This window comes from Python bivittatus, unplaced genomic scaffold (genome assembly GCF_059951505.1).
Source record: "Python bivittatus isolate LINGU-HERP-01145 unplaced genomic scaffold, Pbiv_v1 ctg000080_np1212, whole genome shotgun sequence".
NCBI classification, from domain to species: Eukaryota; Metazoa; Chordata; class Lepidosauria; order Squamata; family Pythonidae; genus Python; species Python bivittatus.
In genome coordinates, this window is record NW_028277035.1 from 19,430,071 (window position 1) to 19,452,827 (window position 22,757).

At 34.3% G+C, this 22,757-nt stretch overlaps 1 protein-coding gene across 2 annotated transcripts in view; it reads right to left on the reverse strand.

Moving 5' to 3' along the window:
• The window catches only part of SLIT3 (slit guidance ligand 3), a 534,750-nt gene that overhangs the window by 180,179 nt on the left and 331,814 nt on the right, over nucleotides 1–22,757 (reverse strand). For both annotated transcript variants that reach the window (XM_088133617.1, XM_088133616.1), the window contains 3 exons: nucleotides 11,581–11,652; nucleotides 7,034–7,105; nucleotides 1,203–1,274 (listed from right to left, as the gene is read on the reverse strand). In XM_088133617.1, the coding sequence (XP_087989743.1) occupies nucleotides 1,203–1,274; nucleotides 7,034–7,105; nucleotides 11,581–11,652 (216 nt within the window). The remainder of the gene's footprint in view (nucleotides 1–1,202; nucleotides 1,275–7,033; nucleotides 7,106–11,580; nucleotides 11,653–22,757) is intronic.

Sequence of the window (22,757 nt, forward strand, 5' to 3'; positions counted from 1 at the left end):
TCTAATGAACAAAGCTGTACAGCCACAAGGGGCAAATCTAAGTTTGAAGGCATTTAAAAGTGCATTAATCATGTGGCTTGTAATATATCCTTGGCTCTAATTATTCTGGTATTCAGATCATGCCAATTATTGGTGTATATCCATCTCTGTATATGCATCCTAAAAGCCACTTTAATAGTATTTTATTTCTACTTTCATACTAGCCAGAACAGCACATGAGTGAAGCTTTTGTTTTGCTTCTCATTGGGAATGTCATCATGTATAATATGCATTCACAGTCTTTGAAGAAGGTTTTAGCTGCATGCTTTCTACTCAATCATTAGACAAATTCAAAGGTTTCCTAAGGTTCCATTTTTCAGATAAGTTTTATTTGAGATTCAGGATATCAAATTCTTTTAAAATAATCATTTCATAGTGGTGAGCTATCACAGATAGATCTATTTTTATGAAAGGAAGCAAAACACATCAACAGGAAGAGAAGCTATATATAATGAACTGTTCATCACTAGAATAAAATTGGAATTGTCAACTATCTTTGCAAGGTATTTGTCCATATCCTAATTCAAAAATAAATCTCTGTGACATAAATTCTATATCTCAGTCTGTAAACTTACAATAGCAGCCTATTTTGCAATGGTTTCAAAGACTGTAGCCATAATATACAATGGGAAACAAGAACACAATTACATCAGATACCAGCAAAAACAGTATACAATTTCAGAGAGTTCTTCAGCATGTCTTGAATAAAACTGAAACTGCAAATGTGATTATAGAAAATTATCAGGTATCAGAAACAATTCTTACTTAAAATTCCTTTACAAAAATTAAAATTAAGTATTACAAAGGGGTCAACCATATCTGGTTGGAGCCACACAGTATATCCGTTTCAGAGGACTTTGAATTTATTGTTTACCAAAATAGTAATCTGTTCAAGGCCAGTATCTTTTCATAACTTTGTGGATGCTCAAGATACCATGATTTAATAAGGTTCTGCAAGATTATTTCAAGCTAGACATATCCATCAACAAACTGATCTATATATTACCAAACATCAATTTTTCTTAAGACTACCTTGCCAATACAATCATGACTTTTGATATTTTGTTGGATTTATATGCCAGTCTTCTCAACTAACAATGAACACATTATTGGAGTTTCAGTGTACTTTCTGTTACAACAAAAGAAAATAGCATAATACTCACAGTAACTGCAAGGATACAAGCCCATCAAAAAGGCTCTTGGGAATCTCTGTGATCTTATTTCCATAGAGCACTCTGAAAAAAAATGAAAGGACAAAATAAACAGTATTCTCAGATCCAGTGCTTATGAAGAATCCGCTCTTTAGGCAAACTTTCCTTCTCTCCACATAAGAGGTAGTTTACTTGAACAATCTAAGCATGATTAAAATAAGACTTTCAAATAAATAAGATGTTTAAAACAGCCTTTTGGGTTCAGAAGTTGTTATGCTTCTTTTCACATATTGCATGATATTTGAAAGTTTGAATGTGATACAATTCAAAAGGGTTGAAATTTGTTATTGAATTGCCATGTGAAATTTCCAGTGATCTGAAAAAAAGACATTCACTATTACAGCCTTACAGGATTATATTTGCTCAGGATTATGGCTTATCAATTGGATTATGTGGGACTGTTAAATTCAGTTGCAAGTCTCATTTATGTATCCCATTTTACTTGTCTTCAACTATCCATCAGAGGAAATTAAGTGATGTCATGTTAGTTCATAATGAATTATAAAATGGAAGAAATGTGTGCAATGCTGAAATATCACTTACTTTGGGGTTATTTAAAAAGGCACACCCTTAAAATCTAATAGCAAATGAATGCACATACCACCTTCCCTAATTTGAGTCAGCATTGGAAGGAACATCTTTTCATAATTGCACCATTTCAAAATAAGCAGCAGCATTATGTTTCTGTTTCATGAAGTGCCAATCCTAGGTCTATTTATTCAGAAATAATCCCATTAGGTTTAGCTGGGTTTAGAATTGCACTATTTTAGAGTAAGTCACAGTTTTGCCAAAACACATATTAGGATTAAAAAGTCAAGTAGAGGATGAATACAGTTGAGAAACTTTCTTTTGACATGAAAATCCCAGAATGAGTCTTGCTGAAATAACACTTCCAAGCCAAGAAAGGATTGCTCTTCCCCTTTCAGCATTGCACATATCCACCACTGAACAACTGGCTGGCAGAGCTATATGCTCCCCAGAACATTTTTAATGCATCAGAGTTAGACAACAGTGATAATAAACACTCACCAACTACTCTACATATGTTGATGTATTTATGCATTGTACCAGTTATTCGAGCCTAAAATTCAATTTTTTTGATCCATCAGTTTTTCAAGATCCATCAGCTAACTTTATTTCATTATTTGGAGGCATTTATAAGTATCTTTAAAAGTTGATTAGTATATTCCCAAACCATCTATTCAGGCCTTTAAAGATCCATAAATGATATTCAAGGAAATGTGGAGGAAGTAGTAAAACCTTTCCAGGCATGCACATTCTGATGTAAGCAAAAGCCTGTAGGAATGTTGGATAGCAGCTTGTGGATATTAGTGAAGTCCAAGAATAAAAGTTATATTTATAGCATAAGGGGGGAAAAAAATTCAGCCAAGTCATTCAAGGTAGAAATGATGGCTGCAATAGGCTATCATTGCATTCATTCAACAGTATCATTGTTCATCATTGGCAATCCCCCAAATGATAATATTCCCTCATTCATTCAGTGATAATGTAAACGTGAATGACACACTCAATACTAAGCATTTGGAGCCAACCTAATCTAAATTTTAAAAATTGGCTAAGAGCTTGAATCAGAAGAATTATATATTTTACACAGATCTGAAATAAATTATCTCATCTTTGAATAACTAAGGTCTGGCTGAGTTACTAAGGACATCACAAACAATGATTCCAAATAGTCTGGAAAAGGTCTTCACTGACAAAAGTGAGACCCAAAAGATAATGATATGTTTGCATTTGATAAAATTGCTATAACGTATCCTGAATCTACAGTATGAGGAGGACTATAAATACAAATAAATAAGAAGCAGATGGTAATATCTTATGCAGTGCTAACTGAAGTTAAGCTAAAGACCTGTCCTGTTACCTGAAAATCTATTTCAGTTTTGTTTTCACAGGCAAGGTTACAGAGAACTGTTCTATATATGAACCTATGTTTTACCATTAAATGAATGAGCTGGAGTAAGGCAGAGTGGGGAATTGAGCTGAGAGGCTGGAATAATGGGTTTGTTGAGTGAAATTTCCACTGAAGTATCTTATTATATATAAATCATATAATAATAATAATAATAATAACAACAACAACAACAACAACAACAACAACAATAATAATAATAATATATAAATTAGAGATTGCACCAATTAGTTGACATAAGACAACTTCAAATGATTTACATTTTCTTTAATTCAGATATACATAATATAGAGAATAAAGTGTTAATTCAGAAGATATCAGAACTACCAAATTATATACATGAATAATGCTTGGACAGAAAAAAATATATAAATGGCTACTGAAATTAAAAAAAAAAAGTTGGAACGGTCACTGATTGGATTTCAGAGAAATATTCAGTATTTTGACCATTTACATCTTTAAGAACTGTACTACATTATCACTGAAGTTGGGAGGTGTCCAGTTACTGTCTTCAGTGATCACAGGATTATATACAACACATTTAATCATAAAGGCACAAAGAAATAAGCAGTTAGTTATTTTTATTTTAATGTAAATGCCCTGGGGACTTAATACCCTAGATGCATCTATCTGTACCCCACCCCCCTCCATAAGAGACCACAAAAGGTACCAATTTTCCATGGATGGTTAAAGCATCTAGACAATAGGAGGGATGGTTTGGAAATCAGCAATCCCCCGTGTGAAGGTAAATGATTTCCAGTCTATTCTACTCTGTTCCAAAGAGAAATGGGCAGCACTAACAATAAGCATTGTTGTTATAAACTATTACAGTAAGACTGACTGGAAGTTGAAAAACAAGTTATGTGCTGTGGAGAAAAAGGTCATGTATTTCCCCATCAACTTGGTTATGTAATTGTAATTCAATTTTACTGTTGCAGTTTTAAATATCAAGTAGGTTGGAGATAAAAGAAATTTTTAAATGGCTGACAACTAAAACTACACTTTACATTAAAAAAACGGAATTTATTAAGACACACACACACACACACGAAGTACTGAGTAAAAACACAAATTGAATTTGGAAGCTGAGCTTGCTAATAATTTATGTTATACTTTCTATTGTCAGTTGAGTCCCTGAAAAGTTTAACAAAAAGCTTTGGGTTTTACCATGACCCAAACATAACTTAAAAGATTGCTTTCTTACTTAATCTGTAGTCTCTGTAGCTTTCGATTCCAAATGAAATCTCAGAATATAATATTATTAGGCAACTCCTCCTATAGTGCTTTTTCATATTAGAAACTGTGGGCTGCCATGTATAAAGGAAAAAAAAAATCCTGCAACAATATAGGAAGCTCATAAACACTATTAAAAGTATTAAACAGAAATGTATCCCCCCACCCTCACTTCTTCAAATGAAGAAGGAAAAACCGTAGCTTGTTTCACAGGGAAGAAAGTTTTTGGAAAAGTGAAGGATAGATCCCAGCAGAGTATTAATTCAGATATGCACATGCAATCTGATGGCTGAGTTTAGGAATAATTTTATCACATAATTTACTGTTTGTATACATTAGCTAAAAATGAAGAGCTTAATATGGAGCCAAAGCAATATAATAGGAGTTATTGGATGCAATTCAGATGTGCTACCAGGTGCTTTTATTTACTTCTGCATGGAAGCAAGCCCCACTGCTAAATTGTAAAATTGTGCCTTAAACATTCAAAATGTAAAAATGAAAATGCTCTATTCATTAGAGAGGGACTATGAAAATGCAAATGAAAGGAAAAACATTCAGATGCAAATGTGGCAATCTCTAGCATGCATAATAGGATTTTACAACATCAAGGTCCTTATGTTGGCATTTCAGAGACAGATGCATTGGCATAAATATTTAGGATTGGAGTGCCAATGTACTGAGCTTTAGGACTGCTGCCATATTATAATTTTGTGTTTATTTACAGCAAAAGTTTTGTGGCATTTAAATTAAACATTTTTCCAAGTAACTGTACACTAAAGACTATAATCTACTTTTTTTGCTTTTACTGAAAATATAGTAACGGTTTAATGTTCAGAAGCTCTCTTACATAAACTTCCTATTGTTATTTGGCCGACTGCTGATAATAGGACAATTCCACTGTGTTGTAAGAAAGCAAATTGTATTATTTACATCATCATATTACACATTGTCTTTCAATAGCGTGTAATAACATAAAACAAAAACATAAGGATTTATAACATAAAACAGTAAAGCTAATTTTATGCAAATCCTTAAAAACCCAGCAAAATAAGATAGCAAGAATTCCATAGGATAGGGAGGGAATTTTGCATTTGTTTCCAAAAGAGGCAAGAAAAGGACGTAAATAAACTACAAGGAGGAGGAGGAGGAGGCAGAAGCAGAAGCAGCAAAAGAAGCAGAAGCAGAGGAGGAGGAGGAGGAAGAGGAAGAAAACTTTTTAACATCACTTATTACTCCTTGCAAAGAATAGATGTCCATAAAAGACAGATATAGAATAAGATCTTGTTGGATAACCTATATGTAATGATGGCCTCAGTGCTTCTTAACCAAGTTAATTCGAAACTGATTTTGAAAATATACCTAATTAACACTAATTTAAGCTCAAGAAGTATTTCTTCCAGGTTCAGTTTGTGAATGGATCTATGGCCATTCAGGAAAGGATATCCTGGTTACATTGAGTCATGCATTATGAACATCAAGTCTGAATTACTGCAATGCACTGTGTGTGGGTTTTCCCTTGCAGTAGATCTAGGAGTTGTGGCTAGTACAAAATGCTGCAGCTTGGTTTCTGAAGCAGGCAACTTCTCACAAACATATTATATCTATTCTAAAGGAGCTGCCAGTTTGTGATAGAGTTAAATTCAAGGTACTTGCTATGACACGGCTAACATGGCTTAAACTTGGATTTCTAAAGGAGTGTTTTCCTTCTTATGCATCTGCCTGTCAGATAAGACTGGCATCAGCTTAAGAACTTTCTGTTCACCCATTCATTTCTTTAAGCTGGTTCTGCTATATATTCTGAACCATTTTGATAACAACAAATCAACCAAATCTTAGTTTTTAAACTTTTTATGATTTAAGTATTTTATTATTTTAAGGTCGTTTTAATTTGAATTGTTTTAATTGTTTATAATACTTAAATTGTTTATAAGGTTCCCTGCTTTGGATTGGCTTTTTAAAACTGAAAAGTGTGTTAAAAATGACAAACAAATAACTAAATAACCAATAAATTACTTGGATTGCATTCTTTGATATTAGCTGATTAAAAGGTTATAGGATAGTTTTAAATCTTAACCATAGAGCTGTTTATTATGTGTAGATGAGCTAAAATACTGCTTTAAGATCTCATATTATCTGATGGTGCTTGCAGTGGTAGTTATTATGGAATACTGCAGCCCAATCACCTTTTTGAGAAAGTAATAATACATATAGTGGTTCCCATGAACTATGCATATCATTATCAAATTAAATCTCCATTTATTTTCTCAAAAAAAAATTAGGGTTTAGGTTTCATTCAGTAACATGCAGTAGACTGCTGTATGTTTGGTTGTCCCTAACAATATGATCTTCAATATCTAAGGAAATAAAAATACAAGTGTGCCCTGATGTTATAGTGGCCTAATAATTAACCTTCATACTGTGTTCATCTATAAAAGGAATCTAAATTTGCACAAACAATGGCACCTTCAGCTCAGATCAATTTCAATTAAATAAAGGTTAGATCTTCTTACAAGGAGACAATTACACACGGAAAATGAAAGCATAACAGACCGATACTTAATCTACTTATTTTTAAGACTTTTTAAAAATCTCCCACTCAAGGTTATTCTGTACTTACAGAGAGGTGAGTGATTTCAATCCATGAAAAGCATCTGGTGCGATATCCGATATCTGATTCTTACTGATATCACTGCAAGAAGATATAAGAGAAGATACAGATTTTTTTTTTTAAACTTACTAATGCTCCTAAGCTTCTAAAAACTATTTATCTTTAAATAACTTTGGCACCCACTTTAGCTCCATTTAAATTCTTGAATCTTATTCAAAAAATATGTTATTCACAAAGATAATGAATCGTGGAAGGTAGTTTGGGTTCACTTCAATGATGCAACAAGTCTCACTGAGGTGAAGTGAATTTCTTCAAAAATGGTTCTTTGCTTGAACTTTTGGTGATGCAAAGAATCCCTTTGAAACTTGGTGCAGCCCTAGTGAATAGAAGTAGTATACTGTAGTCACTTTCTGAAGGTAGCAACACCTTACCAAAAGCCCATATAATTATACCAAACTTTTTGTGTGGTTTTGTATTGTCATTTTATACACAAGTAATATATCTTACTGTATCAAAGCAACTGTGGTCAAGCAGTACAGCTATTTATTATCACTCAAAATACCTATGGCTATTCCAACCTGACATTTCACTCTCATATTTTTCTTCCTCTTCTAACCTAATATTTTTGTTGCGGTCTCCACTTGCACCGTACTATTGACAGAAGCCCCAGCATCTCTGATTAGTCTCAGCTTCCCCTTTGGGATTTAAATGATTGAACTTTCCTTCTGCTTTATGTAGAAGAGTTTTACAAGAAAGTGTTGCTCTGCTGAAGGCAAAAGAAAAGAAACGGCACTGGCTGCCTCGCAGGATTTAATTACTTAATGTGAACACTGAAAATGTCAAACTGATTCTCAGGGATAGGAGAAATTCTTTGAAGCTAGATGTGCACAAAATATATATTGAACTATAATATAAGAAGCAAACTCATTCTTAAACAATTGGGATTCTCCAAGTTAAAATATCACATACTGGAACTTTGGGAGTTCTGGACTGTACCAACTGAATCATGCTCTCATTCACAGACCTCACAAACCTGGCTCTTTTGAGACAACTGGCTGTGGGAATGGTGAATACATTTTTGCATAATGAAGTGGAGGCAGTGTATGCTCATTCTTGGACAATCCCTCCCTGGATCCAGAAGATTATGCCAACTACTGCTCAGTCACAAATGTCCCTTTTTGAAGCAAGATGCATAATACAATAGTTGTCCATACAACTACACCTATTCTTGGAACGCACTGATTATTTCAAACTTTTTCAGTCTGGCTTCAGTTATGGGTTTGCAATAAAATCAGCTTTCATTACCCTGATAGGTGACCTGCAGGAGACAGGTACCTGAATTCAAGATTCTGCTTGAATTCTTAGCTTTTGTTATCATCATCCACATATTCTGTTTGAGCATTTCAGTGAGGTAGGGAGTAGGGAATTCTGATTCAATGGTTCTCTCCTACTTTTTTGGACAACTTCAGAGAGTAATAATACAAGGGATAAAATAGAAGGGATAAAATAATACAAGGGATAAAACAGTAATGTTTTATCCCCAGTACTGTTCATATGAAGCCACTGGGGAAGATATAAGTAGTTTAGCAGCAATATACTGATGACACTCAGCTCTAAAGCAGACACAATATGTTCATGTTCTGAACCAGTGTATAGATGCAGTAATGGAATAGATGAGTACAAATAAATCTAGGTTAAATCTGACAAGATGGCAATTTTGAGAGTGGGTAGTTCCAAGCCATAAGAATTGGGAAGTTTGTCTGTTCTCAGTTGGGCTGCATTCCCTTAGAAAAAACAGTGACAGGAAGGAATGCCTATTACCACCTTCATCTAGTATACAACTGTACCCTTTCATGGATAGACACAGCTTTTCACTGTGGTTCATATATTTAAGTGCACTCTGTTTAGGCTACCATTGGGTTTGGTCTAGGAACTGTGACTGGTGCAGAATGCAGCAGCCAGAAAACTGAGTTTAACACCTGACTGTGCATACATTATACCAGTATTAATGCAGCTACATACATGGACCTTCTCTATGCCCTATAGAATACTCTTCATTCTGATATCCATGTAATATCCACTGAAGATGTCTTGCTTCATCATGGCCTTCCTGTATAAATGTATGGATAAATGTGCAGTCCTATGCATTTTGCCACCATGTTAACTGAGACTCATTTTCAAAGAAGTGACTATAGTATTGGCTATATTTTCTTCATTTAAAAAAGAAAGGGTACCTCTATAACTTTTTGAATATTTTTCATGACCATCAGCTATACATTTTAGCTTCCAAATCAAATATCAGCAGACCTGTAATGACACTCTTATGCTCTGCTTTTTTTTTTACTACCAACATAAATTTAGAGTAATTATACTGAAATTGTTGAGTGTTTCCAAGACCAACATTGGCATCAGCATTAAAAAGCATCCCTAGCTTACTATGTTTATTCGTGTAATAATATTTAAGAATATTATTACCACAAGTAAATTGCATTTACCTGAATTGTCTCTCCAAGTCCAAGCAACTTACTTAAGTAAATTTATTAAATGACTAGAAATAAATACCTAAATCAGTTTGTGGACAGTACATAAACAACAGAGTAGCTGTTTATGGTTATGGATAATGGTTTAATTGTCATGTATTATTAGACACATTGCCTCCATTACACTACGAAGTCCATGTTGGACTAAAGTTATGGGGTCAAATAAGAATGCATTAACTGGATTTAGTTTTTGCATGAACAGTCTTCCTTCACTTTTTGTCTCAACAGTTCTACTGTTTGATACTAGCTCATATCAAAGAGTGAACTTCTAGCAATAAAACTGACACTACCAAAAAAAGTTTGTCCTCTTCCTATATTTCCCCAAACCTGCTTCATGAGATGGAAGACACTCTGGACAGATCTGAATGCATGTGGGCATTACAGGGGATAACAGGGAAGGGTGATGATGTGTTCAGCCCATTTTTAATCACCTAGGAAATCAGCTTACCTGCAGAAAGTAAAAGCTAGAAGAATATGCACAAGAATTGGTGTCAAATTCAAGAACTACACACCCCTGCTGTTTAATCTGTACAAAAATCCCCTGTGGCTTAATCTGTACATAAATCCACTCATGACCAAAATAAATCAATTAGAACATCAGCCCCAAAACTAGCAAACAGACATATTTCAACTTTGTTATACACATGTGACATAGTACTTCTATCACAAACATTAAGTGGACGTAAACGAACTCTCAATGCTCTGGCCAATTACTGCTCTGAGGAAGCCCTTGAAATCAGCTATAGTAAAACTAAGATCCTGATCTTTGCAAAGAGACCTAAACTGCATGCCTGAAGGATTAAATGTCCACAGTACTGAACAAGTGAAATCTTTTAAATATTTGGTGTGGTTTTCCTTTGCTCCACCAAATGCAGTGCACACCAAAATTATGTCATACAAAATGCTCAAAAAACAGGGCTGCAATTCAATCTTTTCACTTCACCAGAGGAGCACAGAATATCCCAGCAGCACTGAAGGTATATTCCGCTAAGGTTTGTGTACAATTATTTTCTGGTGTCCAGCTAGGACCTTATACTTCCTTTACTTCTCTTGAAAGAGTCCAATCTAAATTCCTAAGGCCTATATCCCAGGTAGCCCCTTGAGTTCCAAATGTAATATTAAGGTGGGAGGCAGTGCTATCAAAAGTTGAAACAGGTGCATGGACCTGTATCATAGCACATTGGTTGAAGTTACTGTTCTCTCCCACAGGTTTGAGTTTTTTCTCATTGAGGACAATTGTAAATCAGTATGGCTCAGGACAATCTCACAAAACTTCAATGTCTTGGCTTTTCCAGGGAGGCATTCCTAATGATGGGTTATGAACATGCACTCAGCACATTTAAGCAACGTATCAAAGACCTAGAAGCCCGACAGGACTAGTCTGCTCTACCTAAGAAAGTTTTTCTGAGCAGTTGAGCCCTTTTTTACAAACCAGAGAGATACTTACACCACATAACTGTTTCCAAATTCCAAAGAGCACTAACTTTAGCACGATTCAGCATTCTCCCCACAGCAGTTTTGGAGGACCGATACAAAAAAGTCCCCTATGAGCAGAGACTGTACCCCTGTGGGCTGCTGAAACTACAGCTCATGACTTGCTACATTGTACCCTCTATAAGGACTCAAGGACTTACCTGGTAAAACACCCGGGAAATTCTGATATTTTTTAATGTACAGTTGTTGTTATCAGATCAGTATGATTCAGTCTCCTTGAACATAGCTAAATTTTGTTATACTGCCGGTAAAATTAGGCAGACTTTGATTATCCACTGACAAACCCACTGCTAATTGTAATACTTTATCTTATTTTTATTTTTAATGTGTTTTTGTTTGTAATTCTGGTCAGTGACCATAATAAAAAACATTCATATATTCAAGAACTACACATGTAATTTTGTATGCATGGAACTCAGGAGGCCCTTCTGGCAGAATTAGTAATTTGCCTACCTGACTGCCTCATGGGATAGCAAAATATACTGAAAATATTAAGCATCCCAGACCATTTAACATACTTACATTCTTTTAAGTTTCTTGTATTGAGAAAAGGCTCCAGGAGGAATGGCTTTGATGGAGTTCTGCTCTAAACGGCTGAAAAGAGAATCAGAAATATTAATGCCCAAATTGTAAAGGTACAGGTACAATCCTTGATATTTAATTTTAATTATTTATATAATCGCCAAGACAAAGCTTCTTTTGAAAATGATATTTAAGCAAAACACACAATCTTAGGTAAAAGTAGAGAATCACAAAAATGGATAACAGCAGAATAACAAACATTCATAAGGAGCAGCAGTAACATGTGGTAAATTGCACCATATGCTTTCTATAAATGGCAATAGTAGCGTCATAGTTTTTCTCAGCAAAATCCAAGGAAATTTTGTGACCTTCCAGAGCAGATCTAGGGGGAGCAGTGGATATATCAGAGAAACACAGGAAACGAAGGTCACGCTGCATGAAGAAATTTCCACTTGTTCAGTATTAGAGTTTAGAAGGCTAAATAGAATATTTAGATAGAATATTGGATTCTGTGATCTCAAGGTCCTTTCCAGCCCTTACATTCTATGATTCTAAGGTTATTATAAAAGTGAAAATGATAGCCTTTAATATATTCTATAACACTTTGTAAGCAACTTTAAATAGTTTTTGAGAACAGTGAATTGTGCAAGAGAGTTCTGAAAAGATATCCTTGAAAATATCTTACAGCCCTAGAGTTCTATGATCTGTTTTGGTATACTAAGAATCAGTTTTCTTTAAGCTTTGGGAGTTTTATTTTTAAGGCTTCAACAACTGTTTAGGTCAAAGGACGAGAACAATTTCCTTTACTTGCTCGAATAAAATTGAAAAGACTGCAGAGAACACACAGCAGCCTGATAAATTCAGAGATATTCTGAACATGATGTAAGAGCAAGTCCTTTTATATTCTGGCTTTATTATTATCTTTTAAATAACTTTTGCTATCCAGACCAGACTTTCAACAAAGCAGTCAAAAATAGCAAGAAAGAAAAAGGCTCTACTAAAAGTGAATCAATGATATTCTAGCAATAACAACCACAATATATCCTGTCCTACTCTGTTTCAAGGTTCAGCATTTTTTGGTACCTCTCCATGAGTACTGGAATACTACATCAAAACAATGAGACAGCATTACCTTATTCCATATAGGAATAACAGTATGGATACAGATATATTAATAAATACATGCCTGCTATAATGATATCAGAATAAGAAAATATGTTCCTTTTGATGAACTATTTCCCAGCAAAAGTCTGGCAGTTTCAGATTTTAAATACTTATTTGATTTCACAGAGTGGTCACTCATAAAGCCACCTGAGCTGATAACTGCCATATCAGTGGACACGCTGCATGAGTGAATACAAGAATGAGTGCCTATAAAGAATAAAAATTCACCACTGGAACAATCCATCTCTGATATATTGAGGAGTTTGTTGAGCAGAGATATGAAGTTACTTTTAATAAATGATTGAGGAAATCAGATATGAAATTCAAGGTATGGATAAGTCACCAATGTCCACTGATAACTTTTTCATAATTTAAAATGTTCATAGTTGTATAGAATCCCATCATTTTACAGAAGTAGTAGTTGATTTACAATGGATAATTTACATAATACTGGAATCAAGCCAGTTGAGCCTCTCCTTCTAGTTCAATGTTTATATATTCATCAAATAAGAAATAACAAGTTGCCAAGTAAATATATTTGTTAGTGGATTAATGGAAGGTGGTTAATCAGTCAACAGTTACTAAGTTGTAAAAAAGAACAGCTTATTGGTAGGCTGATGATGTGGGGGCACAGTAAATCCTTTGACTGAACAACAACTGAGCATGCTCGGTATCCATGGAATGTTGATTATTAGGCAGAAAAGAAAACATCTGGGGTGGAGTACAAAGAATGATTTATTTGAGTTCCTTTTAGCTTCTACTGCTTGACTTCTACATGCCTGACTGGCTGGCTAGAACCTTGAGCAGCATTTTCTTTTACATCTTGCTTAGACTTGAAAAGAAGCATTGGATGGGTTCATACATCATGCTAAACTGTATAAACCCAACTATTATGGTTCATAAATTACACTTTATGGCTTGGTATGATGGGTGAGCCCATGAACTGCATTTTTTCATTGCAGGCGATACTTCTTTCTTCATGTTTCCCAAAAGAATAAAAGTGTCAATTTAAGATTTTGTTAAAATTGGAATCCTAAATTTGTATTTTAATACTGTTAGTACAATCTAGCAGTCTCCCACAAAAAGGATATTTTTGAGAAAGTGACAAGTTGATTAGCATAATATTATTCAATGTTGATAAATATAAAATGCTATTCAGTGGTATTTTTGATCTTTTTTTTTTTTTACTTTTTATTTCTTGCACACTGATAGCTAATGAAGCAGAGTCAACTGGTGGCAGAGTCCAGTGCAAGTCTCTTATGGGAAGTTCCGTTTTTTCTTAGAGCAAATGTTGGTCTGATGACAACATTATCTTTCCACAGCAAGTGCATCCCAAAACACAACATTTCCACTAAGGTTTAAAGGAACTTTACTTAAATGTGTGGTATGCACTATCTATAAAACATTACTTTATAGACTAAATGCCAGTGGATCTTAAACTGTACTTACTATACTTTAGCACTTTAGTGAAAATTCTTTTCTTTTCTTTTTTAAAGCTGGTTTAGTTCCTAGTATCAGAATCCTTTCTAAAACTCATACCATTGTTATAATGAATAGTATTTTGTTTTCTTGTAATCTGTTTTACAGAAATTTAAGGCTCGAAAACAGTTTTCTACCTAATATTCTCTATATTCACTCATGTGAAATAGATACATACCATACTAAGAACCTTTCGGTAAGAACCTGTACTTACTGAGATAGGTGATGTTAAAGATATGATACTGTTTAGCTATCACCTTCAAGTAAATGAAGGTATGAAGAAGGGAAAACAGTGGTTGTGAAAATGTTACTATATGACCTGTGAAATAAATAGTAGTAATTTAAACTGCTTGTACAAAGAACAAAAAAAGTAGGCCACAGTACAAGTTATGAGTTTCAGAAACTTGGTATGGCTTCAGACTTGAGCTCAGAATCAGGAAGTTATCTGAAATGATTTTATTGTACTACTAACTGAAAAAAAAAGTGACTAAGTTTCTGAGGATTTCTGGGTGAGGAAAATGGTGAATTAGACGTCTCCAAATGAGCAGAGACAATGCCACGGTGATGACTGATGGACCAGCGGCAAGTTGGGTCCAATGGAGCTTCTCAGGACAAAGAGAAGATGAGAAATCACCCACTTGTGCTCCAGACAGCTGCTTCTCGTGAGAAGACTACAGGACAGCAGTTCTCCCACAGCTTTGAATACCAGGAGACGAGAGAAGCCATCAGACCTTTACCATTTATTCCTCTTATATTTCAGGTTGCAATTTTCTATATGCCATGATTGTTACCAGTTTGGCTGAGAGATATCGACCTTTAATAGCCAACATAGCTTTGGTCAATTGAGGTGTTCACATTGTGCTTATTAGTAAGATGGAGAAGGTGTAGACTAGATTACCAGTCTTAGTTACATCCATGCTACATGCAGCACTCTCTGCTAATAATAAGGATTTATCACTGATTTTATTCACCGGTGAGGGACTCACACATATTTATTTAACATTTTAGGGGGTCATTATTGAAAATAGCTTGAAAATTCCTTATTTAGCTGGTCACAAGAGAGATACATGAACCAGGACCTGCTTTCAACTCCACAAAGGACAAAATCAACATAACTGAATTGTTCCATTTCATTATAAAAGCATACAGCATAATAGATGAAAACAATCCAAAGAGATAGCTCTTAGTGTTCTGGAGCAAAACCTACAAATCTTTATTACTTTTAAGATAAAAAGAATAATGAGAGGCACAGAAATCCATATATTTTAAGAGATGAAACACACACACACATTATACAGATATTCCAATTAATGCTAGTTATTTTGACAGACCTGTCTCTCTCTTTTGCCTTTCTCTCAGAAAGCAGAATAATCTTGTTTGGAACAGTGTTATACTTCCCACTACAGAGATAATCAAGAAACTGAAAAACAGGCTGAAGAACTAGTATAAATTAAATATTGAATTCTTTTATCCCTAATCCAACCAAACAAAATTGAGTAAAAATACTAAAAATGCATGTGAATGCATTTTTAGTATTTAAACTACAATATTTTGCCTTTTTTTGAAAATCTCAAGGCAGTTAATAAGCAAGTAACATATAATTAGTCTCTGGATCGTACACTTTCACACAATTTTTTATCAGCTCATTAAAACTGGCAAGTGATTAAAAAACCAGTATTAAAAATCATCCAGAATTTTTAAATAATTAATGTTACCCATTTAACTAAGCAACTGCTGTGTTATTTGTACCGAAAAGCTACATTTTTAAATGGGAAAGGAGCAGATTGTTTTCCTCTTGCAACCACATTTTTGTTGCTTTTGTATGATAAAGTTTGACTGCTAGAATGTGGAAGAGAATATGTATTAGGAATTAATTAAGTTGAAAATGTCCTCTGATTCTATTGTTTTAATGTAAAATTTCAGCATAAATTCTTTATTTTTTTAAATTTCCTAAGCTTGAATTTGTGAGTCCTTACTTGACTGATTACTGTACTCTTTATAAAGATTACGGATAGATGAAAGAAGAAAAAAAATAGGAAAAAAGTTTCACTAATTGATTTGTTAAGATCTATTTTTTTTTCAAATTCATGTTGACTATATATAGTATTAAAAGTAATATTTAAAATTAAGTATAACTTCTGGGAAATTAATACTGCCTCTACCACAAAGCCTTCAAGAACATGATGTACATGAGGTTTCTGTCTTGGACTGAATTACAGCATCAGAGAAAAGGATTCAAAGGAAGGAGTTCCTAACTTTTTTTTGAGATGGTTGTTTAAGAAAATGTTATAGGATACACTTCCGGTTTGGGATGGTGCTATAACTACACATCTCTCACTTCTCTCCTGATTAAAATGTTTTCAAATTTCTGAATTATTGGACTGTGTGGACAAAGACTTTGATCATTGAGTAAATAAAACTTTTCATTACATATTACTTTCTTTTTAATGAGCTATTGGGATGGCAACTAGATCTAAATGATCAATAGCCACCTTGATTTCAACTGTACCACAATCTGCTGAGCCAGGCAAAATGGTGGAGGAGGATTCTTCCACTAATTTGTTGAAAGAGATCCTGTCTCAGGTACAAGTTTTGAAGCCAATTCAATGAGATTTGGCAGAGCTTAAAAATGATTTAAAACAAATGCAAGAGAAATTGGCTCACTATGAAGATCGGCTGACTGCCCACAAGGCTATTGCTCAAGCTAGTTATAATAATTTGGATAAACGAGTTACTTAGAGTCACAATTGATCAGGAAAAATGTACATGTGATTGGCATTGAAAACCCTCCAAGTCAATCAAATCTGGCTGAATTTATGGAAGACTTTTTTTTTTTTTTTCAGAAAGCTCCTCTCCTTGGGAATGGACTTTCCAGTCAAGATTGACCATGTCATTAAAATTCCTTTAATGAGATGGAAGACTAGAACTACTTCCAATATCATTATTGTGCAATTCCTTCATGTTACTACAAAATATGAGATTTTACGTATGTTTTGCCAGGAATCAGTGTAGTCTCCGTTAAAGTGGGATTCCAGTCAAAATAAGATATCAATTTATCGTGATTTTACTAAAGAAGTCTCTGAAAAGAGAAGGCTTTTCACAGAAGCATGAAGTTTTGCAAGGTCAGCACAACTTCAATGTTTCATGCGCTTTCCAGCTACATTCTGCATTAATTATTAAGACCAGATTCACAGATTTGATAATCCTTTCAATGCAGAGGCTTTTATTTGGAATCTGCTGATAGACAAGCCTGATTGTGTCCCACTCCATGGAATCTGTTGAGGGAGAAGTTTGAATTTGCCTAAAGATGTGCTACAAATGCCTCATTTTAAAAGGTTCTATGTTTCTGTTTTTATTTTTCTGTACTGCTCTTTGTTATGGTTAACCTCAAGATAAAAAGTCTGGGCATATTGCCAACTTTTGTGTCTATCTCTAGATACAACATATTTGCCAGAGTAATGCGTTTTAAACTTCTGTGTATTTCATCTATAATAAGAGAGATGAAACCATAATACTCTCTCATTGGGAAGCCGTGCATTTCTTTATTTTATTTTATTTATTTTATTTTTATGGTTCTTTTTAGTCTTTTTAATGTTATTTGCTTGTTGTTCTATTTTCTTGCATGTGATCACGTTTTTCTCTCTTTTTTCCAAGTATATTTACTGCATAAGAAATGCATTCTATATATATATGTAATTGAATGGTATTTAAGTGTTAATCTGAGTTTTTATGGAGGTTCTACATCTGTGAGCAATACTAGAAAAAATCATAAATATTCAAACATAGAAAAGTTAATTACTAAATATTTGTAAAAGGTACAGGTCATAAAATGAATTGCCATTGGGAGAAAATGGATAGGTAGGCCAAAATAAAATTAATGGATAAAGTTAGTCTTAATATAAAAGGGTTGTGAGAATCTAAAAAACAAAATGTAATCTTAGCATATTTAAAATAGTTAAGGGCAGACATTGCTTATCTATAGGAGATTCATTTAATGGAACAAGATAAATTTTTATTAATGAAGGATTGGATGGGACAGGTTTACCTCACAGATACAGTGGGGCAAAAAAGTATTTAGTCAGCCACCAATTGTGCAAGTTCTCCCACTTAAAAAGATGAGAGAGGCCTGTAATTTTCATCATAGGTATACCTCAACTATGAGAGACAAAATGGGGAAAAAAATCCAGAAAATCACATTGTCTGATTTTTAAAGAATTTATTTGCAAATCATGGTGGAAAATAAGTATTTGGTCAATATCAAAAGTTCATCTCAATACTTTGTTATATATCCTTTGTTGGCAATGACAGAGGTCAAACATTTTCTGTAAGTCTTCACAAGGTTTTCACACACTGTTGCTGGTATTTTGGCCCATTCCTCCATGCAGATCTCCTCTAGAGCAGTGATGTTTTGGTGCTGTCACTGGGCAACATGGACTTTCAACTCCCTCCAAAGGTTTTCCATGGGGTTGAGATCTGGAGACTGGCTAGGCCACTCCAGGACCTTGAAATGCTTCTTACGAAGCCACTCCTTCATTGCCCAGGCGGTGTGTTTGGGATCATTGTCATGCTGAAAGACCCAGCCACGCTTCATCTTCAATGCCCTTGCTGATGGAAGGAGGTGTTCACTCAAAATCTCACAATACATGGCCCCATTCATTCTTTCCTTTACACGGATCAGTCATCCTGGTCCCCAAAGCATGATGTTTCCACTCCCATGCTTCACAGTAGGTATGGTGTTCTTTGGATGCAACTCAGCATTCTCTCTCCTCCAAACACAACGAGTTGAGTTTAGACCAAAACGTTCTACTTTGGTTTCATCTGACCATATGACATTCTCCCAATCCTCTTTTGGATCATCCAAATGCTCTCTAGCAAACTTCAGATGGGCCCGGACATGTACTGGCTTAAACAGGGGGATACATCTGGCACTGCAGGATTTGAGTCCCTGGCAGCATAGTGTGCTACTGATGGTAGCCTTTGTTACTTTGGTCCCAGCTCTCTGCAGGTCGTTCACTAGGTCCCCCTGGGTGGTTCTGGGATTTTTGCTCACTGTTCTTGTGATCATTTTGACCCCACGGGGTGAGATCTTGCATGGAGCCCCAGATCAAGGGAGATTATCAGTGGTCTTGTATGTCTTCCATTTTCTAATTATTGCTCCCACAGTTGATTTCTTCACACCAAGCTGCTTGCCTATTGCAGATTCAGTCTTCCCAGCCTGGTGCAGGTCTACAATTTTGTTTCTGGTGTCCTTCAACAGCTCTTTGGTCTTGGCCACAGTGGAGTTTGGAGTGTGACTGTTTGAGGTTGTGGACAGGTGTCTTTTATACTGATAACAAGGTCAAACAGGTGCCATTACTACAGGTAACGAGTGGGGAACAGAGGAGCCTCTTAAAGAAGTAGTTACAGGTCTGTGAGAGCCAGACATCTTGCTTGTTTGTAGGTGACCAAATACTTATTTTCCACCATGATTTGCAAATAAATTCTTTAAAAATCAGACAATGTGATTTTCTGGATTTTTTCCCCATTTTGTCTCTCATAGTTGAGGTATACCTATGATGAAAATTACAGGCCTCTCTCATCTTTTTAAGTGGGAGAACTTGCACAATTGGTGGCTGACTAAATACTTCTTTGCCCCACTGTACTTCAATGCAAGCTAAAAGTGTGGCCATTCTGGTTTCAAAAGGATTTTCAATTCAGGCACAAGAAGTTATTATTGATCTAAATGGGAGATATTTAATTTATGTGCTAAAATAGAGGGGATTGTAATAGCTATAGTTAATGTTATGGACCTAATTTAGATACTCCTGTTATGTTTTACGAATGTTTTTGGCATTTGAATGAGTATATGTATAATAAAGTAGTAATAGGAGATTTTAATGAAATATTGGATCTTGAACTTGATAGAAATACACTGGTACCAAAAAAACAAAACAAAACAAAACATACAGACACACATTAGTGATGGAAACAATTAAGGGTTATATGGAAGAAATGAATGTAATAGTCCCCTGGCATTTGATGTATCCAACTAAAAGAGAATATACATTTTATTCAAATGTGCACAAAATTTTTTTTAGGCTTGATTATTTTTTAATATCATCAACCTTATATCATCAAATTCAAGAATGTAAAATTGATGTTTGTTATGTATCAGACCATAGTGCAATTACTTTGAAATGTGCATTTCACAAACTGGTCAAGATGTCAAGAAATTGGTATTTCAGTGTTTCCTTATTGAATGATAAAGAATTTGTACAACAAATATAGGTGGAAACTTTACAATATTTTGATTTGAACTCAGAGACATCAAGTGCCTGAATTAATGAATGGGAAACACATAAATCATATATTCGAGGACAAATTATTGCTTATGCATCATACAAAAATAAAATTAAAAATAAAAAGAGGAAACAATTTGAAAGATGAACTGAAACATTTATGGGCTCAGATGGCTAGATGCCCATCTACTACTCGGTACAGAGAATTACAGAAAAAGAAATAGGTAGTAAATACTATAATATCACAGCAGACAGAATTCATGCTAACATGTTTATGACAGAGATACTGGGAGAATGTGAAAGACCTGACAAGATTTTGGCTAGTTGCTTAGGAAAAAGAAAGTAAAAGAAAGATAGGGCAGTGATTCCAATTATTAGAGGTGAAAGAGATGAAATATATAAAACTTCAATGGATACAGGATTTTTAAAATTCTACTGAGAATTTTATATCAAACCAGAGAATGCATTGAATGAAGATATAGAAGCCTTTCTAAATAAAATTAACCTACCTTATTTAAATGATACACAAAAACAACTTTTATGTCCTCCACTATCTGAGGTAGAGATTAAACAAATAATCTTAAAAATGGCAGGTGGTAAAACACCAGCCATTGGATGACTTCCCTATAGGGTGGTATAAAACATTGATAGATCTTTTGGTGCCAAAACTTTGTCAATTGTATGATGAGATATTTGATAAGGACATCTTATCAGCAACATTTAATCAGGCATATATTACAGTTATACCAAAAGAAGATAAAGATCACATTCAATATGCTAATTATTGTTCAATCTCATTGATCAATGTTGATACAAAATTTTAACAGCAGTGTTAGCAAATAGATTACAGCAGGTGATATCGTTCATTATTAAGAATGACCAAGCAGGGTTTATAAAAACTAGCCAAGCAGCAGACAACATTAGATTAGTTGTAGATTTAATAGACTTGAGTAAAAACAAAGATCAATTTGTAATTTTATCATTAGATGCTGAAAAAGCCTTTGACAAAATATATAAACAGTACATGTTTGCCGTACTAAACAGGTTCAGATTTCCTTTAGAATTCATAAAATGGATTAAGATAGTATACGAGTCACCCACATCCAAAGTAAAGGTTAATGGCATGTTCTCTACTACTTTCTCACTATTTAGAGGAATTGGACAAGGATGTCCACTTTCACCTTTTCTTTTTAATATCTGTGTGGAGCCCTTGGCTTGTGCTATTAGACAACATAGGGAGATCTACGGAGTAGTACATAATTCAGTTGAATATAAATTGGTTTTATTTGCAGATAACATTCTTTTGCTTATTTTTAAACCTCAAACTACTATTCCAGTGCTGATGCAAATAATAGTTGCCTTTAGTAAAACATCAGGATACTTTATTAACTGGTCCAAATCAGAATTGATGCCAATAGGTGAAAATTTGGTTACCCATCCAGTTAAGAAATATCAATTCCATATTTTTACTGAATCCATTAAATGCCTTGGCATGTGCATACCAAAAGATATAACTCAGTATCATGCAATATAAATAAAATATATAGAGAGGTTTCTTCAGATATCGATAGATGAGAGTCATTAAACCTTACCCTTTGGGGAAAGGTGAACACTCTCAAAATGAACATTATTCCCAGATTAATTTATATTCTGAGAGGAATCCCAGTTCATATATCTGGAAAATATTTTCAGAAAAAAAAAATTGCTTTGTTTAGAAAATTTCAATGGGGTTCTTCGATTCTGAGAATATCTTTACAGAAAAGTTAAGGATGGAAGATATGGTATTCCAAATCTGGAGCTATATCTTCATGCTTACCTATTGTCAAGTATTATATACTGGAAACCAACAGTTGGTGTTAAGTTTCCAATTTGGGGAACTTTGGAATATATGTATATAGCACCTTTGGTTGAATATATAGTATAAGGATCCACATACACTACAACTGTAGTATCTCTGGCAACAATTGTGTCAGCTAGAAAGTTATGGAATATAATGTCTAATAAAAGAAGATTTGCCCCCTTTTCCCATGCCAAAAATAAAATAAAATAACAATATATTTGACTTTATGGGGAAACCCAACTTTAAAAATTGGGAAAAAGATGGTGATATGGAAAAATAGGATGGAGGTGGGGATACTAACTTTGGACCAACTAACAGATGATGAAGATAGATAAATTCTTAACATATGCTATGTTAAGAGATACATATTATCTATCAGATGTAACCCAATGGCAATATTTACACTACAACATTTA